The 26,548-nt window shown below is 48.6% G+C and overlaps 1 protein-coding gene across 1 annotated transcript in view; it reads right to left on the bottom strand.

The window, feature by feature from the left end:
* Positions 1-26,279, bottom strand: part of ERMP1 (endoplasmic reticulum metallopeptidase 1) — a 41,919-nt gene extending 15,640 nt beyond the window's left edge. Inside the window, exons 1-10 of the mRNA XM_032427467.1 lie at positions 25,908-26,279; positions 24,212-24,513; positions 20,079-20,206; positions 19,360-19,465; positions 9,631-9,777; positions 8,678-8,770; positions 6,657-6,869; positions 5,683-5,903; positions 3,001-3,175; positions 2,449-2,639 (exon numbers count right to left, since the gene is read on the bottom strand). Of these exons, the coding sequence (XP_032283358.1) occupies positions 2,449-2,639; positions 3,001-3,175; positions 5,683-5,903; positions 6,657-6,869; positions 8,678-8,770; positions 9,631-9,777; positions 19,360-19,465; positions 20,079-20,206; positions 24,212-24,513; positions 25,908-26,248 (1,917 nt within the window). The 5' untranslated portion in view covers positions 26,249-26,279. The remainder of the gene's footprint in view (positions 1-2,448; positions 2,640-3,000; positions 3,176-5,682; positions 5,904-6,656; positions 6,870-8,677; positions 8,771-9,630; positions 9,778-19,359; positions 19,466-20,078; positions 20,207-24,211; positions 24,514-25,907) is intronic.
* Positions 26,280-26,548: the final 269 nt, after the last annotated feature.

The following is a 26,548-nucleotide window of genomic DNA, read 5'->3' as shown; positions in this document are numbered from 1 at the left end:
CAGCAAAACGGAACTTGCCCAGCTCAGTGTGGAGTCTCTCATATCAAAAGAAGACCCGCCTGTCCTAGGCCGTGGTTCCTTCCACCCACGCCCGGCCGTTACGCGGTCCTAAAGCCTCGGCGTTAAGCCACGCTCCCACACCCCCTTTCCCTCCTCAAACCCCGGGGCTCGTCTGCCGCCCCTCCCGCGCGTCTCCTGGAGGCCTGGTAACGGGGCGAACGAGATGCAATCACGGCACAGGGGGAGGGGGAGGCCCGAGTGACGATGCGTCTGGATGCTGCTACCTTCGATTCCACTCCTTTCTGCCCTAAGTGTGACGTCACCATCACTGGGTTCCCAAATGCGTGTGAAATGAAACGAAGAGAGCACGAGAAGGGTCTCTGCAGCGTCCCTGGGTGCTGGCGGTCTTGTTCCCGAGTGTCCCGCGGTCATCAGCAGCAGTCTCATTTCATCGGGACAACCCCAGGACACCGGCTGCCCCGCCACCAGACGGGCCCTTAACTGCTTCCCAGCAAGCGGACTCAGTCAGTCCCCGCGCACTGGAAGAACCACTCTGGAGCCGGGCGGCTCGGCTCCGCTCCCCCAGCGGCGGAGACCCGCTGCCTCTGCTCAGCCGCCGCCCCAAGGCCGCCCGGGAGGCGAGGCGCGGAGCGGCCGCATCGGCTTCTGGTGGAAAGTAAACGAGCTGCCGAAGTCTTCCAAGAGGCCCTCTCCAGAAGCTTTCCTGCTAAAATACAATTCAGAAGGCAATACGCCTCAATCCGCTCTCCATGATTTCCGGGATTCCCCTCCTCGGGGGTCATTTTGCGTCTCCACGGTGAAGTTGTCAGGGTTTAACTTGTGCCGTTGCACATGGGACGGAACTGAAAGCCCCACATTTGGATCGTCGCTGCTGAGCACTAACAGCTTTCACCCACCGACGGGGGGGAACCCAGTTCATGACTCCACCGACTCTGGATCACAACCTAAAATACATGTGATGAACCCCGGACCCCTTCAGCCCTCACAGCAGCCAAACCCTTTAGCGACCTGCACAGAGAATTTAAAGGCTTAACATTAAAATCCAAAGAGGTAAACCCTGGAGGCATCAGAGAACATTTCAGAATTCTCTACCCACCGCTGCAAATAGCAGTAAGGACTGAATCATTATATTAAAGGCCAGATGGCTGGAATGCTCAGACGATCGCAAACAAGAGCTGCAGAAGAACCGCTCTCCAGGGCACACGGCCGCTCACTGCCTGTTTAAGGGACTCGCATGGTGCTGCTGAGCACGCACGTGGTACCCTCACGTGCCGTCTCTAAATCCCAACCCCGTATGACCTGCCCTTCACCGTATCACTGTGGAAAGGCTCAGCATCATCTCTGTGGAGGAAAGAACTAGAGTAAACCCACAACTGCCTTTTCTATCTAGTCCCCTAACTGCAAATCTTGGTACCTATGGGTATGCAGTAATCACTTCTTATTCTCGGGAATTCCAACGAAAAGAGCCACACCACAGAGACCGGCCTCCACGAGAGGGGCCAGGTCTGAGGACACCATGCCCAGGGCAGAACTCTGCCTGGAACGTGCTCAAACATTGGAGCTGGTCTTCCCTTTGCAGAATCCCGGGGAGGAGAAACAGGGATGGCAAAGGTAGGACTCTGCCTACCAGGGCAGAGCACCAACAGAGCAGAATGACAGGGCCTGTGACACTCTGCATCCTAAGTGTCCGTCACCCAAGGAGACAGGACCCATCAGTGAACTCTGCAGTGTTAGCAGCCGGGAAGTCAGTTAAGTGATAACGGAAAAGGCCTCATCAGATTCAGCCTCCCTCCACCAGCTCTAAGAGCACTAATGAAACTACCGTGTATTTATTAACATTTGCCTCTCATTGGGAAGTTGAAAACACACTATTAGGAGTCATTCTAAAAATCCACCACCTGGCACGCCTGGGTGGCTCAGCCGGTTAAGCGTCTGCCTTTGGCTCATGATCTCAGGGTCCTGGGATCGAGCCCCACATTGGGCTCCCTGCTCAGCGGGGACTCTGCTTCTCCCTCTGCCCCCTTCACCCCAGCTCATGCTCACTCGCTGTCTCTCTCCCAAATAAATAAAATCCTTAAAATAAACAAACAAAAATAAATAAAAATCTACCACTAAGCAGTTTCTACCAGATCTTACTTGGTATGCACTCTACAAATTCACATTCAGGTAGTTTGAGAGCTGTGAAGAGATATAACCAGAGGACTTGGGAGGACAAGGAGGTTAAAAACAAAAGAAAACAAAACCACCCGATTTCACATCTTTTTAACCACCAAACCCACATTCTACACACACATTCCCCATTTCTCTTGTGTAGGTGTTTCTCAATAAAGTATAAGCAACGCTATTTCACAGAATCTACTGTAGCTAAACTCGTCACACACATATAAAAAATGAAGAAGAAAAAAAATTTAAATGTTTTTTCCTTACAAAATAGGAAGAGAGGATCATGGTACAACCAGCCAAAATGGAGGCCAACACGACGTCAGGTGGTATTTCCGAACCACTCCTCCCGAGGATGGGGGTAAACATCTCGAATACTGCCCAGATGAGGTACAATGCATAAAGATAAGGAATAAACATCCCCAAAAGATAAAAGGCAATAAATTTTCCTTGGGCACCTAGGGAAAACGAGAAAGAAAACACACATCTCTGAAATTCTACAGTGAGATCCAGATTTTATATACCAGTGTACATGAGACAGAATGCTTTCATTCAGGGACAATAAAACACAGATAATAATGCAACAGAGGATGTAATACATCATTAGCTAATGTGTTCGTAAACGCGAGCATGGCATGGGGTATGAGGTACAGGATGAAAATCTCTGTGATCTAAACATTTAAAAAAACAAACAGCAATGATCTTGAAAGCCTACCCCCAAAGACCAAAGGGAAAAAAAAAAGGAAACAGTCCCTGCAGGTCTTGTCGTAAGCATTTTAAGGTATTTTCCCATTTGCATCAAAACCCGAAATACCGTACCATGCTGCTTCAAGTCTTTGTGCACGCAGAGCTTTGTGAGCAAGGGAAAGGCCACCCAGACGGCACTGATAAACGCCGAGCACAGTCCCCGGTACGTGAGAGCCAGGAGGGAGACGCAGTGCACACACAGCGAGGTGTCAAAGAATACTTCTCCCAGATACTGGTCACTGGCGTTCTGAAAGACAGAAAAACACAGCCGTAGTCTCACACGTGGGCCACTCACAACGATCTGTCGCAGTACCACTTCCACTGCTCAGAAGAGCTACACGTGGTCTTAAATGTCAAGGAAACGCTCACGAAGCTACCTGCTGTCAGGACGGCTGCCCCGGGAAGGGGCATTTAGTGAGACGGAGGGAGAACATCCCGACTCGTGTGCAGTATGTGCTCCCCGTCCGCCGGGCTCATGGTAACCTTTGGAAATTCTCTCAAATCTCCTAAAAACATTCACCCCTGTGAGCTTTTCTGTTTACGCAACTTCCAAAGAACCTCAAGCCAAGGAGGGAAAGGTCCTGCTCGGAGCGGCCCGGGTGCTGTGAAGCCACCCGCAGCCCCTCTGGAGCCCCGGCCACGGCGTCCGGCCGGATTCCGAGGCTTCTCCACCTCTCCCTGGCCCCGCGGTGCAGCCCTGCCCCCGCCCCGGATTCCTGCGGCTTGCGCATTCATAAATCTGATCCCTACTTTGGGCTTTGGGGTCTGTGGGCTCCGGCAGACCCCTGGAGTCCTTCAGAGGAGAGCTGCCTAAGAACCTGACGCGTCCCAACACCGCCGCGTGGGGGCTCTGTTCACGCAAACACGAAGTGATCATTTCAGCGCAGGGACCCCACAGCGGAAGAGCCCAGGCCCCGGGGGGTACTTCGAGAGCTCAAAACAGTTTCAGTCGCGTGTTTCCAAAACCCGTCCAGGCTCCTCGGACAAACCCCCTCAGACATGAAGGGCCAGCGCTGTGACACCTCTCGATGTTCATCACAGCGTGAGGATGCGCGGTCTTTAAAAATAATGGAAAATAATTCTTAGGACTCTATATGAAGCCACGTACCACGCAGATGTTTAAAGACACAGGTCTCAGCAGCGCCGACCATACCTTAAACCCCCAAACTGTGGCCCAAGGTCGCACAGATGCCCCTGGAACCCGGTTCCCCTCCCCCCGCCTCCCGCCAGGCCTGCGCACGGCCATTCCCCACACCGCCCCCCGGAGTCCCCGTCCTGCTCGGAACAGGTTAACGGCAGCCTCCCTGATTCTGAGTCCCCCTGCAGCCTCCTGCTGGCCTACCTGTCCGGTTATCAACCTTGTCTTCACCACACGGACCTTCTTCTTGGCTGTGACCCAACTAACTGCATCTTGTGCTCTCCCACCACTGACCGCCCATCAACCTGCTCTCTATCTGCCACCCTCGCACTCACGCTTCACAAACCCAGGTCCAGCTTCCCCGCCTCCTTCACAAAGCTTTCCCAACTCCCACACCCCGTGGTCCCGCAGCGCTGGGAACACGCCGCTCTTCCCACTCATCCCCAGATGAAGCTGTGAGCCCCTCAAAGAAAGAGACCACGTGCTGACGCATCTCCGTGCCAGCGGCCTCAGCACCGTGCCTGGCCCACCCGGCACCCCGAGTAGTTGTGAAATGAAACAAATTATCCTTCCTGTGCTGCGTCCAGCCCCAAATTTTATGATCAGACAAGTTAGTCAAAGTAACTGGAACTTTACTAATGGCCTTTCTGTCTCCTGCCCCTGCCACACTCACCCCCCCACGCTCTAACACACGCTGCCCTACGAATAAGCATGTGAACCTGAGCCCCACGCATCCTCTTTTTAGAAGCTGAAGCCACTAAGGTACAAGTATTAGCTCATCCATAAACCGACGGCTAACTTCAAAAGCCTCCCTTCACTGGGCCTGGTAACAGGGACGCACTCCACAGAGCACATCCAGACATGAACTGAAACGGAGACCAAGATTCAGGCACCAGAGATCCCCGTGGAAAGATCTGGATCACCATCCCCTGTGTCCATGCTAACCCCTAGCAGGGCAAACAAAAAACAGGTGCGTTGGCGGTCTTGAAAATAAGTAACGGAACTAAGAGTTTCCCTTTAACTCACAGAAAATCTTTGGAAGCCACGGGTCACTCTCACTGTAGTTTGCCCTAATTTCTACTTTTCTGTTTACCAAACGAATGTATACAATGGAAACCCTACGTCAGCAGCAATCACTCCAGAACCCTCTCTCCCCTCCCCCCCCGTGCTTCCACGCCAAGCCACGGCTGATGCGGTCAGCCTCTGCATCACCACCACACGGGCTAAAGAAAGGGCAGGGAACTGGAGAGAAGAGTCTAGGTGAGGCTCAAAGGGCAGCAAACGCCTCCTGTGTGTCCGTGCCCCGCGCCCCAGCTGCCCGAGCACAGGGGACGCAGCGCGGGGGGGACAGCAGGTGCCCCAGCCCTGCCCCCGGGGGTGATGGAGCGCAGCAGACTCGGCAGAGGCGGAGAAAACCCCCCAAACGCTGACAGCTTTACAGCGGCAGCGGAACCCCCCCCAAAACCCTCCGAAGACGGTTCTGGGAGCCAGTTTCCTACAATCGTGCCAGACCGTGTTTGCTCGCTTGGAAAGCCACATACGACGAGTCCCACTTGAGTCTGTCTTCGATCCTTGAAGGCAGCAAAAAGAAATCAATAAACATGCCTCACACTTACCACATAGTACAGTTTTTTTGCGAGGGTATGTATGAGTACGATTTTGGCCACAGCTGCAGTTCCGTACAGACAGACGGAGACATAGAAGTGGTTGTACCACGACAGGGACTGTCCAACCAGGGAGACGAACACCGCCAGGATGAGCACGGTGACCAGGCTCGTGAACCAGCTTATCAGAGTGATGCCAAGTGCGCAGAAGAAGTCCTTCATGTAGTTATCAGCTAATGCAGACAAAACACAAAGCAGACGTCACCAACTTTACCAAATCAACCGCAGTCGGTGGAAGTAAAGGGGCAAACGGTAAAACAAAAAATTCACCATTGTCACTGAAAAGTACTGAAATGTCCCAGGGGTCAGGTTTGTCAAAAACTTGAACAACGAAAACCATTCAAGTAACAGCTGCTGAGAGTGTGGGCACTAAAGACTCAGGGACCTAAGTCCTGCAGTTCAGCTTTAATCTTCAGCACCTTCGGATGTTCTGTGTATTGAAACACCGGCAAGAACGGAAGGCCACGCTCCACCCGGCATCCGGCCGGGAAGCTGACGCAGGAGGAGGAGAGAGAGTGCGGCAAGGTAACCGGGGTGGTCTGCCCCTGCCCCTTCGGGCTGGGAACCACACACACCAGCCCGGACCATGAGACGTTCCGAGCAGAAGGAAACCAACTGGGTCAGACATCAGGACAGAGCCCTGACCGCTGGTCTGTGGTGCGGACCGAGCTTTTCATGGGCATGTCCGCTAACGGTCATCCGTACAAACCGCTTCTCGGGCGTAAGCACAGAGAGCCCTTCACCGAGACCACAAGTGTAATGAGCACATCCACCTGATGCACGCTTCGGAACGTCTCACAATATACATCCGAAGTTAGGTTTCTTGAGGATTTGGGACTTCTTGAAAAGAGGCAAACAGACTAGAAAAACCTCCGGCAAATTCTTATACCCAGGCCAGCACTGCGGTTTGAGAGGAAAGTACTTACTCTTGTGTTTGGGCTGCAGCAGCTTCTTGCCCAGGTACAACACGCCAGCCACGGCCACCACGGAGTTAATTATCGAGCCGACGCGGGAGGGGTAGGCGACCACAAACAGGCCGAGCACGTCAAAGAAGACCATGTTTCCGTGTCGATACTGAGAAGAAGCAGCTAACATGTCGGACGTAGCGAGGTATTTAAGAACCGCTAAAATGTTGTCGCCTATTAGTAAAGAAGAGAAAGAGAACGAAGGTGCATAAACGCAGCCTGAGTAAGGACACAACTGACAGAGTGCAGACAGGGAGAGCCCCCCCCCCCCCCCCCCCTCCCCCCCCGCCCCCCCCGAGAGGCCCGGGCACCCGCTCTGTCTTGTCTCCTCAGAGACGCTCAGCCAGCTGCCTTCATCCTCTCCCTTCCATGAGAACCGTTCTCTGACCCACTCTTTCCTCACTGTTGACAAACCCAAAGACTGTTTCTTAGTCTATTCATTTAACATCTACCGTAAATACTGCTCTAGACGCCAGAATTCCAGTGCTGAGCCAAGGGACACGAGCCCCTCAGGAAGCTCACACACACCAAACACGCGGTTACGCGTGTGTTCGGAATGAGGAATGTCAATTATATTTCATTTAAAACGCGAATACAGACAGGTAGGAGAGGCCCCCGGGGCCACATCACGGGCGGCCGATGGAGTCTGAGAAGTTGGGGAGGCATTTCTATCTAGACGCTCCTAGAAAAGCACCTGTGTGCTTGCTGCTCAGGGCCGAGGAAGGGGAGCCGCACCACCAGAGCCGCGAGGTCAAAGCTCGGAGGGGACTTTCCAAACACAACACAAGTGTGACCCTGGAGTCCCCAGCCACGGAGCCGGGCACACCAGAGCCCACGGAACTCTCATGCAGGAGCGGGAAGAAGCCGTCAGTGACTGGGGCGGTTCTCCCGCGCTCGTCCCAGCCCGGACTCGCGCCACTTCCCCTGAGACGCCACATGTCTTACTGTGCCGTTTCGGTCACTGGCTTCTCCGTCTGCCTGCAAATGTGTTTTCCCCAAAAGCTCCGGCTGAGTCCTCTACCTTTGCTTCACTCTTCCCCAGCCCATTCCCAGCCCCCAGGCTCCTGTGGTTTTCTCGATGCCTCTGATTCCCAAACCTGTATTCCCAGTTCTGCCAAGAGCTCTAACACCATGTGGGTACTTCCATCCGGCCGGTTCAGCGACCCCTCCGTCGATGTGTGACAGAGCTGACAGCCTCCTTCCCCTCTCCACGACTGCTCTGGGTGAGGTCACCTTCCCACGTCCCCATCAGGGTCAAGGGCACCATCTTTCCCCAGCCAGCTGGGCCTCAGACTCCACAGCCGTCCCTGCCGCCTGGTTCGTCCCTTCCTTCCAACTGGTCAGCTCTTGTACAAGTTCCACCCAGATTGTAGTCTGACACTACTCACCAACAGTCCACACACACACACACACACACACACACACCCTACCCACACTCTGCTTTTGCCTGGAGCATCCTTCTCTTCTGCACGGTGCCAAATCCTATCAACTCTTTCGTTAAGGTTCCCCATCAGACTCCCCTCCCCTGACCACTCCAGATTTCTCTGGAAAGCACATTAACCCTCTGGCCCCCGTGTTGTCCTGACCCCTGTTCTCTAACGCCCCCACCTGCCCTCACCACCCAACTTGGACTGATGTGACTTTCTATACCCGGGCAAGCTGTCCTATCACGCGCCGATGCCCCCTCCAAGCCTGGCTTCCATTCTGGTACGTGCTCATCGCTCACCCCCCCTCGCATGCACCCTGGGCCTGCTCTCTCCTTCCAGTGCCTCACAATGAAGAGTCTTACGTTCCTGATGGCTAACCTGGACTTCAAGGCTAAAATTCGAGCCCCTCATCTCTCTCACTCCAAAGCCCCACCCAGCTCGTGCACACCACACACTGCGGCTCTAATGCGCCGTCCACAGGATAGTTACGGGTCTGTAGGTCAGCCCTGATGTTCCATCTTAACATAGATCAAGGGTCTACATTTGAATACCAACCTGCTCTCTGAATGGAATCTGTCAGAATTCTGTCCGCTGTGTCATACTTGGTGTGATAAATGTATCCATTCTCAATAAAAGCTAAGTCAATTCCTAGAAACACAGAAAAAAACAAAACGTCATTCTGCTCTGAAGAACCACCTTTCTTTAAGCCTATTTGTCTAACATTAAATTCCTAAGAGACAAAACGTCAAAGCGGTGGCGTGATTGCTTAGTCACGTTTATGAATGTCTAACAGAACCCAGAGCCGTGGTGCAGAATGAGGAAGTCCACACATCAGGGAGCCCTCACAAGTCACTCAGCAAGGGGCAGGCGTACAGAGCTCAGGAGGCCGTGGGAACTTCGCCGTCTACGCCCTTGCTGGGCCAGAGCCGAACTCTAACTTCGTCAGCTCTACGAGCCGCCCAGCAGCTGGCAAAGCAAGACGACAACAAAGCCAAAGACCCCTCCAGGGTCTACGGCCACCTTCGGCGGGGGGGAATGAAGTGCTAACCAGCTGTCCCCGTGCTGCCGTGTGGGGCAAGACGACATGTTCTAGGGAAGGCAAGCGTTTAAATCAGACCAGAGTTGAGGGCGCCTGGGTGGCTCAGTCGGTTGGGCGACTGCCTTCGGCTCAGGTCATGGTCCTGGAGTCCCGGGATCGAGTCCCGCGTCGGGCTCCCTGCTCGGCAGGGAGTCTGCTTCTCCCTCTGACCCTCCCCCCTCTCGTGCTCTCTCTCTCTCATTCTCTCTCTCAAATAAATAAATAAAATCTTTAAAAAAAAAAAAAATTAGACCAGAGTTTAAAAGAAAAGGAAAACATCCGGAAATCCGTTTCAGCGGCTCAGAATATACAGCTCTCACATACAGAACGTGTCTCAGGATCCGCTGTTTGCTCACAGTCTTGCCAACAAGTAGAACTTGCTCCTGCTCAATCACTGTCGCACCACGGCCCACAATAACCCACAAAATACCTGGAATGTTCCCAAAATCCCTGTAGATGCGGAAGTCAGTATCTGAAGGAATGATTCCACTCTGGAAAACCTCCTGAGCCACCACGGAAGCAAACGGGTGTTTAGCGGCGGAAACATACGCTTGGACCAGCCACGGGTTCTCAGGACCTAGAAGGAACACGAGCACACGGCACAAGGTAACGCGGCGCTGTTCTTAACACACACGGAACACTCACTGCGGGGTCTGGGGACCAGGTGGTCTGGGGACGCAGGTCCAAAGTTCGGTTTTTTTCATCTTTTTTTCTGTTCTTTCTAACATTTCTCTGATAAGCGTGTATTAAAACTTGAAGAATGAGAAATCACAGAAAACAATATTATTTTTAATTACAAAATAACAGCACTATAAAAAGTTTAAAGATGAAGAACTACCCAGAAGTCGATCATCCTAAGACGACTATTTTCATCCTTACGTCTTCAGTCATCCTATAAACACACGGTTGCGTGTACACGGCTGGACCCATGGGGCATACAGACTCCACGTCGTGCTTTAACATATTAACCCCTTCCTCCTAAGGCGCCAGATATTACAATAATCATTTTAATAACTGTAAAACTTTTCACCGAAAATAATACAGAAGTTCTGTATTACTGTTTATATATTTATCATTATTAATAATTCTGCATTAACATCTTTATGCACATATGGCCCTGTCAAATGCGGGAGATCTTTCTTTGGGACAGTGAGATAAACTGTGTAACTGCCCCCAGTTATTCACTTGTCGTGCATCCCTGTGGAAGGAGCACGTCCACTGCCTCGTCCCATTCACTGCAGGTGTGGCCTGGGAACCGCTTCGGCGGACGGACTGTGAACGGGAGAGATGTCCGGGGTCCATCACCCGATCCCTCCGTCCTGCTAACTCTGGCCGTGACATCGCCCCATCTCTGACCGGTGGCTTCTCCTTCAGCCTGGGTCCCAGAACGAATGACACACACAGAACAAAACCACCATGGAACTGAACTGTGGCGAGTCAGGAACATAAATGTCATGAGTGAGAAATAAGCCTTTGCTGTGTAATCCACTGAGATTCGGAGATTGTTTCTTACAACCAAACGTTGACTGATGTGGGCAGATCGTGTCACTGTATTTCAGGGAATCTAAGAATATTAACATTTTCATAACTTTATAAACAAATAATCAAATTGCTTTCCTACTGAAACGATGACCATAAAAGATGGAAAAGGGACGGAGAGACACCACAGAACCAAACACCCAGGTGACCCAGAGATGAGAGTCACCAGACACGGATTTTAAGAACACAGTAAGAATTTTACCAGAGAGTCCAATGGAAACCTTTTAAAACTGAGGATAAGAACTTTAATGGATGGTTTACCCCAAGGTTTAACACAGCAGAAGAAAAGATTATAGAGCAACTGGATTGGAGCACAGAAAGAAAAAGGGATGTTAAATATAGAAATGCGTGTCAGAGACGTATGGGGCTCAGTAGCCCCAGAGAAAGGGGACACGGAATGGAGTAGAAGCAATGTTTCGAAGAAAGAACACCAATAATTTTCCAAAAGTCACAGAAAACATCGAGCTATGAATTCAAAAAGCTCTACAAATCCCAAAGAGGATAAAAACAAAGGAGAACACATACCTAGCACTAAGAACTTGCTTCGGAATCGCATCATCCACTAGGAGGACCAGGTCTCCTTAGGGAACGGCTGATCCCAGACCCGGGGCGAGGGCAGTACGAGCGTACTCGGAACGTCTCAGGCCGGGAGCGGAGAAACACATCCGCAGGATGCAAGCACCAGGTGAAGGGGCTGCCACTGGCCTAACTGCGGACAATCCCGCATCAACATGGCAGCAACACGGCATAGAAAACACGACACGTGGAAAGAAATACACGAACAAGGGAGAATGGAAAGCTTTCCTCTGAGCAGAATTCCAGCTATTAGCTATGGACGGAATGATGGAGCCAGAACACTCAACACTGGGCTAGCTAACGTCACAGTAAAAATGCTTTGCATCCAGTATCATCCACATCTGCCAAAACCAGGATCAAAGTCTCAGGAGAAACGGCGTGTGTACTCAGTGACAGAGTACCTATTACAAAGGGAAAAGAGCAACTTCACAAAGCAGAAAAACCTGGCAAATACCATCATCAAATGACCAGAAGCTACCATCACCACTGGTGCTTAGACATAGGCCGAGGCTCCCGACATGCGCACTGAGAACACAGATGTGAGAGAACGGTGGTGATTATCAAGCTGAATCATGTCAAGATGCTAGTATTAAAATACTATGACAACTAGATGTTAATAACCAAAAATATCCTATTAAAATATTATGAAAACCATACTGAAAAATGGGTAAAGCTAACCTAGAAAGGAGAGCATCATAAACAGCAGGATGATAACGGCCACTCTGGGGAGGGAGGGAGCTATATCTGAGAAGGGGCGGCGAGAGCCCGCGGGAGGTGGGACCTGCGTCTAGCTCCTTCCACCCGCAGGGATGCAGACGTATTCACCTTACGATGATTAAGCTTTTCACTCTTACACTTTTTATGTGTGTGTTATATAATCACTGTGACCGGCCTAATAAAACATGACAATCAAGTGCTCTTTGTTCCCGGATTGGAACTCTGATTAAAAACAAAAACAGCTATGTCATTATTGGAACAATTGGAAAATCAAAAAACATTTATTAGATAATAGTTTTATATTAAAATCATATTAATATTATATATTATATATAACAGCACCATATATGTAGTGTTATGAAGGAACATATCCTTGTTTTTTATCTACTTAGATGATTATGTTGAGATTATCAACTGAAATGGTTTTTCTCCTTTATTATGGTAATGTGGCAAAATACATAGATTGATTTTCAAATATTAAACCATCTTCATCTAACCATTCATAAAGTTACAGGATATAAAATCCATACACAAAAATCAGTTACAGAGGTGCCTGGGTGGCTCAGTCATTAAGCTTCTGCCTTCAGCTCAGGTCATGATCCCAGGGTCCTGGGATCGAGCCCCACATCGGGCTCCCTGCTCGGTGGGAAGCTTGCTTCTCCCTCTCCCACTCCCTCTGCTTGTGTTCCCTCTCTCACTTTGTGTCTCTCTGTCAAATAAATAAATAAAACTTTAATAAAAAAAATGAGTTACATTTCTATACATTAATAATGAACTGTCAGAAAGAGAAATTAAGATACCTAGGAACAACCAACCAACGACGTCAAAGACCTGTTACTTGGAAAACTGCAAGACACTGATGAGACAAAGTGAAGACACAAATACATGGAAAGATATTCCATGTTCATGGACTAGAAGAACCAATATTGTTAAAATGTACATACTACCCAGAACAATATACAGATTCATTGCAATCCCTATCAAAATTCCAACGGCATTTTTCATGAAATGGAACAAACAATTCTAAAATGTGTATGGAAGCACACAAGATCAGGAACAGCCAAAGCAATCCTGAGAAAGAAGAACACAGCTGGGGGGCACCACACTTCCTGATTTCAGGCCACATTACGAAGCTATTGTAATCAATAGTACGGTACTAGCATAAACACAGACACACATCAATGGAACAGAACAGAGAGCTCAGAAATAAACCCACACATACATGTTCAGTTAATTTATGTGAAGCCGAGAATATACAGTGGGAAAGGACAATCTCTTCAATAAATGGTGTTGGGAACACTGGACAGTCACATGCACAAGAATGAAACTCGCCCACTCTCTTACATTACACACAAGTTAACTCAAAATAGATTAAAGATCTGAAAACATAAAACCTGAAACTATACAACTCCTAGAAGAAAACGTGGGTAGTAATAAGCTCCTTGACATCAGTCTTGACAATGATTTTTTGGGCCTCACGCCAAAAGCAAAGGCAACAAAAGTTAAAACAAGTAAGTGGGAATACATCAAGCTAAAAAAGCTTCTTCACAGCAAAGGAAACCACCAAGAAAATGAAAAGGCAACCTGCAGAATGGGAGAAAATATTTGCAAATCATGTATATGACAAAAGGTTGATATTCAAAATATATAAAGAACTCATACGACTCAATAGCAAAAAAAAAAAAAAAATCCAAGTTTAAAAAAATGGATGGAAGATTTGAATAGACGTATTTCCAAATAAGACATTCAAATAGCCCCTGAGTACACAAAAAGGTGCTCTGCCTCACTCATCTCCAGGGGAATGCACATCAAAACCACAGGGAGGTATCATCACACACCCGTTAGAACAGCTTTTACCAAAAAGACAAGAAATAAAGTGTTGGTGAAGATGTGGGTAAAAGGGAACCCTCGTGCACTGCTGGTGGGAACGTGAACTGGAGCAGCCACTGTGGAAAACGGTATGCACCCCCACGCACGCCGCACCCCCACGCACGCCGCGGCCCCACGCACGCCGCACCCCCACGCACACTGCAGCATTACCCACAATAGCCAGGATATGGAAACAACCGAAGTGTCCATTGACAGATGAATGGATAAAGACAACGTGGTACATATGTACACAATGGACTATCATTCAGCCATTAAAAAAGAAGGAAATCTTGCCATTTGCAACAGCATGGATAGACCTTGAGGGCATTATGCTACATAAGTCATACAGAGAAAAGGAAATACCATATGATCTCACTTATACGTGAAACATAAAAGAAAACAAATGTTCCTAACAGCACCCCTCATAAGAGCCAAAACCTACAAACAGTCTAACATCACCAATAGAATGGCTATTCTTGTCAATGGAATAGTATTCGGCAAGAAAAAAGAATGAAGTCCTGCTAAACACAAGACAGATGAATCTTACAGACATGACGCTGAGTAAAAAAGAAGCCATAAACAAAAGAAAACATAGTCTGGGAGTCAAGTTATAGAAAGTTTAAATACAAGCAAAATTAAATCTGTCAGGACACAAGTCCGGATAGCAGTAACCATTTGCAGGAGGAAGGCTGGGAAAGGTCACAGGGGAGGATCCTGGAGTGCGGGCAATACTCTCAATCTTGATCTGAGTTCTGGTTACACGATTATATTGTTTGTAAAAATTCATCAGGCTGAAGACGCAGAGCTGCGTGCTTTTCTTTTACAATAAAAGATAAAATAAAGACACTTAAAGTGTTAATACTTGTGAAAAAGGTAAGACCCTCATCAGCAGGAAAGAAATGTCCAGTTTTAAATGTCCGCTAACTGGCCTTTAAGCCCTTGGAGATCCAACTACTGCGTGTCAGCGCTCCAGCCCGGCTCCAGCCTCTCCCTAATTGCCCACTGAGGCCTACAGGTCAAGTTCTGGTACAAAAAGGAAGTCTGGGGAGACTGGGACGGGCACGTTAGTCAGCTCCTGAGTGAGCTATGCCCCATAATACAAACAAGGCGAAGGGAGCCCTTAGATCAGAAATTACAGAACTGAGGGTTTTCCTCAGTGGTTACTAATCTCAAGGGGTGGGTACTAACACTGTGCAACGTTATGGATGAGGAACTAAAGCACGAGCAGCCGTGGGACTGGTTCAAGGTTGCTCGCCGAGGGTGTGTGATCTGGGATCTGACCTTGGGGCGTCTGGCTGGAGCCTGTGCTGGGTGCTCCGAGAGCCAAGTTAGACAAGGAATTCCACTCCTGAAGAATGTTGCAATCGCTGGGAACAGAGAAATGAGCCGTGGTCGGAAGAGGGGAAAAATATTTAGGTCTCCCTGAATGTTTAACCCGTCTCCTGTGCATGGACCTAGAAGGCATTCTCAGTTTTTCAGTCTTATAAAAAAGCTGAGACACTATGCAGTACTTGGATCGACGTGTCCATGGGCAGTTATTTCTACAGGATAAATTCCTACAAGTGGCCTTGCTGGGCAGGAGGGTCTGCACGTGTTTTAAAGTGGCACCTGTTGCCAAACCGCCCCCAAAAAGCCTCAATCTACACTTCCCCCAACACCGTACGACACGGCCTACTCCAGCGGCGCCGGGCATTACCATCCTGCTGACTTTCTGCAAACCTAAAGCTTAAAAAATTCATTAAAAAAATAAAAGTTTAAAAATTTACTGTTATCTGAATTTACATTTCTTCTGAAATTAAGCTTGACTACTTAGTTTGGCAGTTTCTTAAAAAGTTAAACATAAATTTACCATATGACCTAGGCAACCACCCAAAAGAAAGGAAAACACACTTGCACACGAATGCTCACAGCAGCATTATTCCTGAGAGCCTGAAAGTGCAATCAATCCAAATGTCCATCGACTGACGAATGGATCAACAAAACGCACTCTATCCATACAATGGAACATAATTCAGTCATAAAGACAAGGAAGTACTCACACGTGTTACAACATGCATAAACCTTAGAAAACATGCTATGTATTGAAAAAAGCCAGACTACTGAGTGTGCGGCTTCTCTCTGGGGTGATGAGAAGATTCTAGAATTGACTGCAGTGATGGCCGCTCAACTCTGTGAAGAGATCTAAAAACCACTGAGTTTTACTTTAAATGGGTGAATTACAAGGTATGTGGCTTACACCTCAATAAAGCTCCATTCTGTTTTAAACGAATGCGATCTCAAGCAGGTTATAAAACAGTAAATAGAGTAGGATTTCATTTTTGTAATCTATATTAACTTACTCTTTCTATGTGTGTGTAGAAAAAAAGTCCAGAAGAGTAGGGACTAAACCATCACACTGGTTTGCTCTGGGGCAGGACAAGGGGCACAATATTTTTCACAGGAGAAAAAAAGGATTCCGTGACCCCTTTGCTTTTGGGCTTCTACTCGAGGTTGGTAGTATCTGAATTTTTCACAGGGGACATTTATTACTGGTTTAATCTGATTAAATTTTAAAATAATGGATTTTATAACACCTTCAAATGATTCAAACAGCTTTACTTATCATTAGTCTGATAAAGTAAGTCCTTCTTTCATGGACCCTGGCCCTTTTCAGAATTAGGTGGTAATGATTACTCCAGTCACTAAAAACTCCCCGAGTGAATGTCTCTCTCTGAAGGGACAACGCACACTCGCGACTACAAACTGTTTTAACCAAGGTGTTTCCAGGACAGGGCAAGTGCCTGTTTACGAAGCTGAGGACGGGGCAACCTAGCAGGACTCCACATCCTGGAGGCTGTATCCTCTTAGTCACACGTGGAAGCCACACTGACTTGCCCTCGGAAAGTCATCCCTGCAAGGACGCCAGGCTTTGGCGGGCAGTGGCAGGGGGAAGGGAGAGCCTGAGAAAGGTGCTGGAATGTCAGAACGCGCCCGGGAGGCTGTTCCGTACGTGGCTCAGCCACAAGAATAAGCTACCAAAACCTACAGGGAAAACATGGAGTAAAAACTCGGAAAGTGGGGGAAACATTCCCTCCAAATCTTCTGTAGGATACCCCTCCAGAAAAAAATTAATTCTGAAGTGTGAGGATTTTATTTTCAAATGAGTGAAACATTTAAATTGTATATACAGTTAACCCTTGAACAACATGAGTTTGAACTGTGCTGGTCCACTTACATGTGGATTTTTTTCAATAAATATGTATAATACGGGAAGTGTATTTTCTCTTATGATTTTCCTAATAATATTTTTTCTCTAGCTCACTCTATTATAAGATTACAATATACAATACACACAGGATACAAAATGTGTGTTGATCGACTGCTCGTTACCAGTCAGGCTTCCGGCGTATGGCAGACCAGCAGTTAGGTTTCTAGGGAGTCCAGACTTACACACAGATCTTCAACCATTCAGGGGACCAGTGCCCCTGACCCCTGCATTGTCCAAGGGCCAACTATATATTGCTAATTAGTAACAAGTCTATTCTTTGCTTTTATTATTAAAGTAATCAAATGCAATGCAAAAATGTAAACAATACAGAAAACTATAAAGAGTGTAAGTAAAGCAGTAATGACAATTCTGGTTTTAAATTCATGAAGCGATGGAGAGTCACACTGGCTTTTCACATTTAGCCCCATCCTCCACCCCAGGGACACCCACTCCCACTCCACCCGGTGACACGCACCAGCCAGCAGTGACCGTTACTGTAGTTTGTTTAAATCTTTCCAGATAATACAATTACATCTAAAATGTGTGCAAGTGTACAATGTTTATGGAAAACTATCTACATTTAGTAAAAAGAGCACGGGCCGTAGGCTAGTCACACCTAGCATGAGGGGGTACCTGGTAACTGTCAATGAAATGAACTTGGATCTGGATCTAACTAGCCCTAGGGAAGTGTGTTTTAACTTCTCTGGACTACGTACGTGTAAAATATATTACTACATACGCACCGAATAAATTCAGGAGAGGTACCGACTGCACGCAGGTCTGGTTTTGATCTGGGCCCCAGGGGTCCGGACGTACAGCGCGAACGGCCGAGCACTGCACACAGAGTACGCTCCCAGGAGGGAAGGCCCAGAGACTCCCGCCCGAGCGGAGCCCTGACATTTTCACCGGAGGACAGACGTCAGCTTTGCTTACAGAATCTCCTCTTGCTGCTTTTTGATCTGGAGGTTGTTCCACCACGTAAGCCCCCTATCCTGATTGAACCCCAGAGCAGGAGGGGCACGGAGCACAGCGCAGCCTCTCCTGAGCCCCACAGACGTCAGCGCCGGCTGCCCGCTAGTTAGGTGAGGCGTCAGAGCAAACAGAAAGGTTGGAGAGTGGGAAGGAAAGCAGCACCTCCCTCCCATGTCATGACCTTGAGGTTCTCAGAGGTCAGCTGACATAAAACATACATCCATTTTTGAAGAGTAAGCGTCTAAAATAAGTTGGATGGAGAATATTAAAACACGGTACTGTTTAGGTTATATATAATGGCACGCTTAGCACATCTTCACCAATACCGAGTCTGTAAAGGGCACTAAAAAGTTCCCCTATCAGCTTACTCACTCCTCCTGGCCCATCTCAGGTCCCCCATTACAGAACTTCTACCAAACGCTGTGTGTCTGGCAAAAAGGCGCTATCCAAATGTCTAATACCCTGGGGAAAATGGTGTGCGACTCTCCACGTCAGAGTTTAGGAAGCACGGAACCTCGAATTCTGTTAAGAAACGCGACAAACGATCCTCACTAACTTAATGGGTGCTATCCTTATGCCCCATCATCTTGTTATTCTTAGGAAGGCTTACTCATAAAATTAAAAATATTCCTCTGGCTGATGAAGTATTACTGAATTCTGTGACCATTCAAATTAATTCAATGATCAATTTAAAGCCCTTTAACCAGAGGCATATTTTCTCATTTTAATTCATGAAATGGTTGTCATTTAGTATATTTACATCACGATCACCCATAACGGATAAAACAAAGTCCACACCTACGTGACGATCTGGTTTGCGGTCACGAACGAGGGCTGCGAGCCTGGGCCGCCCAGGTTCCACCCCACTGTGCCTTTTACCAACTGTGCAAACTCACGGACGCTGTACTCTCCTGGCTCGGTTTTCTCATGTGCGAAAGGACGGTCGTGACAGCACTCAGTCCTCAGGCTGCTCTGAGGACTAAGCGACTTAATACATATACGATGCTTTGAACAACACCTAGCGCGTAATAAGCGCTATGCAAACGTTAGGTGCTGTTACTGCCATCTCGTTAAAAACGCCAACAACGACGAAGTAAAACTATCCCATGCGTTACAAAGAACGTTCGTTTCATCGGAGAGATTATTTAAGTCCGAAAAGCTTCCATTTTTATAAAAATAAGAATCGCATTCAAGTATACGATGCAACTGCATTAAAATGTAAAATACAGCCTCACATACCTGTTTGGAACACAAGCTCTTTCCCTCCCACGCCCGCTGCCTCCAGGTTAATAAATGCACGAATCAAGCCGGCCCAGGGGTGCTGAGTTATGAAACCATGACTGGCCTGAATGAGAAGGAAATGAAACAAATAGAGGTTAGACAACTTTAAATCATCCAAGTCTATTTTGCTTATTTTAAAGACAGAGGGTCTGTGTTGATAAGGGGAAGAATGGGACAACTCTCATTTTTTTCAAAGGCAGTATCTCAAGACGTGTATCTGTTTCTCCACGCACAACGGCCGCGTGCAGTCCGCTGAGTGGCAAGTCACCGTCACAGACGGCAGCCTGATTCCCCGAGCGGTGCCGAACAGCATCCTCAGTGAGTGCGAGGCCGGGCCAGCGAACAGAGAGAGGACAAGCCTCGGGCTCGGGTATTCATGCTGCGTGCCCGCCCCAAAACGTCTCTGAAACTCCAGCGTCCCAGAAAACCCGAGGTGGTTAATCATGCCCTCACGAAGCCCTTTTATGAATCAAACGCTGACAAGATGGCCTGTTGTGAGTTCTCAAATACTGCACGTGGGTCCACGTGGCTGGGGGTTTCTGCAGTATTGCCAATAATTGGACAATACTGTCGTTGTAGGGTACTACACAAATGAATAATCGAAACGCGTGTTAGCTATTACTACTATTCTCGTTATTATTACTCAAATATTAGTATTTCAAAGGGTAAAATCTCACCTGTAGGACATTTTCCTCAGCACCGTTAAAGAGAAATATGACAGCGTGATGTAAGGCGTCTGAAGATGCTGACAAGACGCGAAGGACTTCCAGCATCACTGAACAGCTAACTGCATCGTCACTGGCACCTTTAAATCAGAAAGAGATTGCTCCTCAGATTTTAAAACTTTTACAGGATGAAGGGGCACCTGGGGGGCTCAGTCGTTAAGCGTCTGCCTTCAGCTCAAGTCATGATCCCGGGGTCCTGGGATCGAGCCCCGTGGTGGGCTCCACACTCAGCGAGGAGTCTGCTCCTCCCCGCCGCTGGTATTCTCTCTCTCAAATAAGTAAATAAAATCTTTGAAATTAAAAAAACAAAAAACAAAAAACCCCTTTTACAGGATGAACGTCATGGCTAGGAACAGGGTTTTCTCGTCAAGAAAGCACCACAGTGTGGCTCAGTTGGTTAAGCGTCCAACTCTTGATCTCGGCTCAGGTCTCGATCTCAGGGTCAGGAGTTCTAGCCCCACGCTGGGTTCCATGTTGGGCGTGGAGCCTACTTTAAAAAAAAGCACCACTGTGGCTGCAAGACCAGAAGCACAGCTCCGTTCTGCCACCATGGTGGACAACGGCAGCCGCCGGCCCCGCCTCCCTCCAGGAGGGCTGGGACCCTCGGCCTGGTTCGCCTGCGGACTGGTGCGGAACCGTGCCTAGCCCTGAGCCATCACTCAACTCTCATCTGTTGAATCAGCAGCCAGGTGGGACCTCAATTAATACTGACAAGCGGCATTCTCATCACCCCGAGGCAAGGTGCTCCATTCTCTCCTCATGCCACGTCCACAGTAATAGTCTCCTGTCTGGTGCTCTGCCTTCCTCCATCATCTCCAGCCGCCACCGGGCCTTTCCTGCCACAGTCCTAAAGCTGCACATCCCTCCACATTCACGGGGTTGGGCGGGGGGGGCAATGGGGTGGTGTCGCATTTTTTAAAGCTCATGTGATGAAAGGGATTATGTGATGAACAAATACAAAGAAGACATCATATCTAATAAGACACAGGACGGAGACCAATGACCTAAACAGCATCCCCGCTCCCAGCAGCGAGAAAGCAGAGGCCCTCAGCAGACCTCTTCACTTCTTGATTCAGAAACTTCACAGATTTATTAAAGGTGATTATAATGATGACTTTAATACCTTGATTTTTTTTAAGGCACTATAAAAGGTAAAGGAACTAACTGGACATTTGATGATATTAAGGAATTATTAAGTTTTTTTAGTGAGGTAATTCATGGTATTTTGAGCATGTCCAAAAAGACTCCTTATCTTTCAGTGATACCGACTGAAATACAGAGAAACCAGTACGGCTGAGATCTGCTTGAACATAATCAAGAGGTGCAGGAGTGGGGCAAAAGAAACAAGATCGGGTCTCTGAAGTTGGGTGATGGGTACGCTGAGGTCAACCAATTCTGTTTTTGTACAATTTGAAATCTAACATACTAAAAAGTTTCAAGTGTAGGTAAACAAGACACAGCAATAATCCAGGCAAGAGCATTTCTGCGTTTACGCACTGGGAGGGAGGGTGCTGCAGAATTTAGCGTGGGTTTCAGGGCAAGAAAGACCTGGAAGTAAATTCTAGCTGTTATTTACCCTACAATTTCCTGGTTTGGAGGGCAAGGCCAATGATAGTTATCTCATGGGTGTGTTATGAGGATTACAAGAAAATGTGGTCCGCGTCCAGTGTTAAATTGTTCCTTCTCTTTACAAATTTAAGAAAGGCTCTGCAACCAGCTAAAATGCTAGCTTGGGCACTGTTACATTCCAGACCCCCTTCCTACTCAAGAAGAAATTAATTAGCCATCCCTGTCTTGGTAGTGATCACTAAATTGTATTTTAATCAAAGTGAACAAAGTAATCATTAACTAATTATTATCAAGCAGAAAGTCTACCCAGTTATCAGTAAAAAGTAACACCTTCTGGCAACCAAAGGAAAGGACTTTTTTTTTTTTTAACTTTGAGACTCTGAGTTACTTTAATGTAAACAGCAAACAATAAAATGTTTATTCAAAGTGAGAAAAAGGAAAACTGAAAGAAATATATCTAGGGTTGCTTAAAAAATTAATCTGTCTACTTATCTTCCTTTATTTTAATGGTTCTGGCAACTGAGAACAGGACTAGAGAAGATTAAATACCTTTTTTTTGGAGCGAGAGAGGTGGGGAGGGACAGAGGAAGAGGAAGAGAGAGAATCCCAAGTAAGTTCCACGCCCAGGGCTGAGCCTGACATGGGGCTTGATCTCACGACCTTGAGATCATGACCTGAGTTGAAATCGAGAGTCAGATGCTTAACGGACTGAGCCACCCAGGGGCCCCGGATTAAATACCTTTCAGAAAGGGAAGTTAGAGGACAGCATCTCTAAGGGCTGGTGATATGCCAACATCGCTTTCCAGTCAGAATTAACCCTGAAATTGAAACCACCACTGAAATAACTCACTCTCTTCTACCAACACCCTGGACTCATGCAGCAAACCCAAGAAGACATTTAAGGCCTTTCTGTGGGTAACATTACTCCAAACTGGTATATCAGTTCCTAAAGTTCCAGATACGCTGCTGAAAAGAACTAAAAAAAAAATGTGTATCTCCGTGTTTCACTTAGTTCATCCACTAAAAGGATATACTGTGTTTTTTAGCTATTTTTATTTATTTTCAACTACTTGAACAATTTATAATTGACAGAAATTTCCTTGAAATTGTTGGCTAGGTATTCTTATAAAATTTTAATGAAAAATGGGTTCCAATGACCCACAAAATCGCCATCGTTTCCTTCCTGGACTCCATGTATGCGATTTGTAATAACCAGCACTATGTTTCTGATACTTGCATACACACCTTTCTTTTATAATGCTCTTAAATAACCATGGTGTTAATCTGTCCCATCCAAGAATTTAAGCACTGTAATAGTGGGCCCAGGGAGACACTTAATTTACAGCTTCATTGAAATAGGCATAAAAGACTACTGGTTTCCCTAAGCACACACAAAGGTATTTCTGACTTTATAAAACAGATGTTTGTACACGGATACTTGAAAAAGCATGCCACGTTCTAAATGCAATTGGCAAGCTTTCTGATTAAAGACATCCTAGTACGAATCACTTTATCAAGCAATTTTTTTAATCTTTTGTACAACTCTAGATGTTCATATGAGCGTGCTGTAAGTTCAAGCAACTCAGAATTATTATCAAATAACAATGGGGGAAAAAAAAAAAGATTTTCCATGCCATGAGAGTACTACTATCTCCATTTTACAGACCAGGAACTGAGCAAAGAAGAGATTAGGTAGTTGGCCAAAAAGAACGTTAACTACACGCTAATACTCTCCTTCCTTTCAAATGTAGCTCAAAGAACTGACGGGCTAGAAGCCCCAGCATCTGGTGCCACCTCTGTCTCTGATCAGTGGCGATCAGCTAAGTTTACTCCTGTGACAAAAGATAGGGTTGAACAGATGCCATCTCAGCTCTTCTAGTCTAAGATGCTAGGATTCCACTATAAAAAGCTACTGTTTTCTATTCGTCCCTACTTAAAATCTAGCTACTGAAAACATCTCCCTCGTGAATCTTATTTTTAAAAATGCAAGTCTAATTTAGGGAATTCTCATTCATTCTGCAAGTATTTATTGTGTCAGGCACCATCCTAAACATCAGGTATTCTATTTTACCAAAGTATTTTCAGAGCAAGATTTATAGATTAATGAGATATTCTCAGAGTATGGCATCCCCAGTGAACCAAACTCCTCCGTGCTAGGAGAGCTGTCTTCCAAACCCTGCATTCCCTGAAGGCAAAAACCGTTCCTTCATCCCAACTCCCCAAAGCCTCATACAACACCTAGCTGAGTGCACACTTCAAGTGGCGGAACCTACCCTGGGACTCAGGGACACAGGACTGGCAATGCTGATAAAGCAGCTGCGACCTACCAGAAACATTCCACGTCCTGCCCCTGGGCTACTGGCACGGATATTCAAAAAATAGAGCAAGCAAGCACTTGAGCGAATGGTGAGGGTCTGGATCTTTATCTTGAACAACTGCCCAAGCAGCTTGGAGTTAACAAGCTTTCTGGGCTTACTGATGCGCAACTCTGACAGGACTAAAGACCAGGTCCGTACCTGGTGAGTTTGCCACAGAGTCAAAATGACAGTTGGCCAGGACCGCGTGCTGGGCTCCGTCCCTGGGCTCCAGCTTCACCACGACGTTGGTGATGTTGTCATAGTAGCTCGTAAAACCCCCCAGGAAGTCAATGCTGAAGGAGCCCGTGGGTCGCTGCACGTCGACTGAAATCCTGTGAAGGCTGTTCCTCTGATCCTCAATCAGTTTAATCTGTTCCAAAAGGTAATGGACCGTCACGATTTCATTTTCTGGACTTCCTGTGGTCCTGGGGCCAATGGATGTTATGTGTTCAAGATAATCCCTGGAAGCAACCGAAAGGATGACGGTGACAAGGAGCGCTAGGCTGAGAACTGGCATTGACACAGGGCAGATTTTTCCTGCATGCCCTCCCAACCCCACTGCACAAACAGGTTCTCCGACTTCTTACAAAAAAAAAAGGGGGGGGGGCTGACTTTTATTATTTCAGGTACCCTGTGAAAATCACTTGTAAGGTTCCATCATTTTATTTTGCCTCCCGGGAGTTCCTCCCTTCAGAGTTTTCTCCACCCACCCCACTCCCAAATTCTCCCTATCCCCATATCAAATCAACACAAAGACCAGGGATTCTATTCTAAACATGCAGCTGCTTGAAGGCTGGACGGGAAGAATCCAGCTTCATTGTGCCACACTCTGGAGGGTTACTGATTCTAAGTAGCAGAAGCCAATGAGCAGAGACAATTAAGGCAAGAGGTTGAATAAGAAAAGAAAACTTTTGATCGCTGAGAATGGACTCAGCCGTCTCAATGCACACTAGGCCTAATAACTTCAATTCAGGCCAAAGCCAACCCTACCCGTAAAACAAACAACAACAAAAAACGTGTTGTGTTTTCACTGCATTCCAAGCAGGCAAAAAGGGAGTGGGGGAGGAGTGTTCCAGAAAGTCCTTAAGAAAATAAGCTTCCAGCACTTTGTAGTCAAAAGTTTTTTAAAACACAGCGGCTGTTGAAAACTCTGTTAGCTTATGACCTTAGGAGCTTTGATATCTTAGCGTTTCGATACCTTTGACCTTGATCACCTTCCCTAGCATGCTCAAAAGTCTCTCTTCTTCTTTAAAACAAAACACAAAAGAAACGACCAATCTCACACACCAGGGGCCCAAGGACAAACTCCAGGCATCTCAGAACCTCTGAAAGTGTAAGGTTTTGAACGTGCCGTCTTTCAGAAAAAGCCTCCACGGCTTACAGGTGTGGGGGCTGTGACCCTCAGGAAGTCGAGTACTGCGTTACCCCCCAAAGCGGATTTACAAAACGGCCTAGGCACACAGATGCCGCTTCCCATTTCATTTCCAAAGCAGGGAGGCTAGTAAAAAGTGGAAGTCGCTCCAGAAGACGGGGGACGACTACCAACCCTCCAAGGGCAAGCGGGGCAGAACGGAGGCGGCCCAGCCAGCGCAACCCGGACCCCCGCCCCGCCCCGGGCACCCCCCCCCACCCCAGCTGCGCTCCCGGCTTCGCAGGGGGGCAAGGCAAGCTCCGCCAGCCGTAAACGGGGACTCCGGGGCAGGGACGCGCGGGGCCGCCCCGCCCCACGTGCGGCCGCGGGCGCCGGCGAGCCCGGGCGATCCCGGGGGGAGGAGGGGGGCGGGCGCCCGCAGGTGCCGCAGCCCCGGGCCCCGGCCGCAGACGGACGCGCGGGCCGGGCGGGAGCGGCGGGTACCTGGCTTGGCGGGCGTCGAACTCCCCGTGGCGGCCGGCGGGCCCGCGCAGCACCAGCTGCTGCAGCGAGAGCTGCACGAGCGCCCGCAGCGCGAGCAGGTAGAGCGCCAGCCCCAGCGCGGCGCGCGCCTCGGACAGCCCGGTCCCCGCGCCCCGGCTCGCGCCGCCGCCCCCCGCGCTCCGCTTCCGCGTCCTCGCGCCGCCGCCGCCGCCGCACGCGTCCTCCGGGGGCTCCTGCGCCGGGGCCTCGCTCCCCGGCTGCGGCGCGGCCGCCGGGCCGTCCCGGCGCTCCCCTCCGACGCGGTGCCGCCTCACGGCCGCCGACTCGGAAGCCCACTCCATGGCCGCGAGCCTCGGCCGCCAGCCCCAGCGCTCCGGCCCGCGCCGGCCCCGGGAGCAGCCGCGGCGGCCGCAGCGCCTCCTAGTGAGCGGACGGCGCCTGCAGAGGGCCAAACTTCTTCTGATTGGCCCGGCCCGCCGCCACCCGGCCTCCCGGGCAGAGCGCCGGCGGGCACCGCGGCAGGGCCGGCCCCGGGGTGGGCGTGACGGCTGCGCCTGCTGCGGCGGGGCTGCCCGGCCCGGTGTGGGCCAGGGGTTTCCAAACGCCAGGGGCCCCAGACACTGGAAACGTGAGAAAAGGGA

This window comes from Phoca vitulina, unplaced genomic scaffold, assembly GCF_004348235.1.
Source record: "Phoca vitulina isolate PV1807 unplaced genomic scaffold, GSC_HSeal_1.0 scaffold37, whole genome shotgun sequence".
Taxonomy (NCBI): Eukaryota; Metazoa; Chordata; class Mammalia; order Carnivora; family Phocidae; genus Phoca; species Phoca vitulina.
This window is presented reverse-complemented; position numbering and strand designations above follow the sequence as displayed.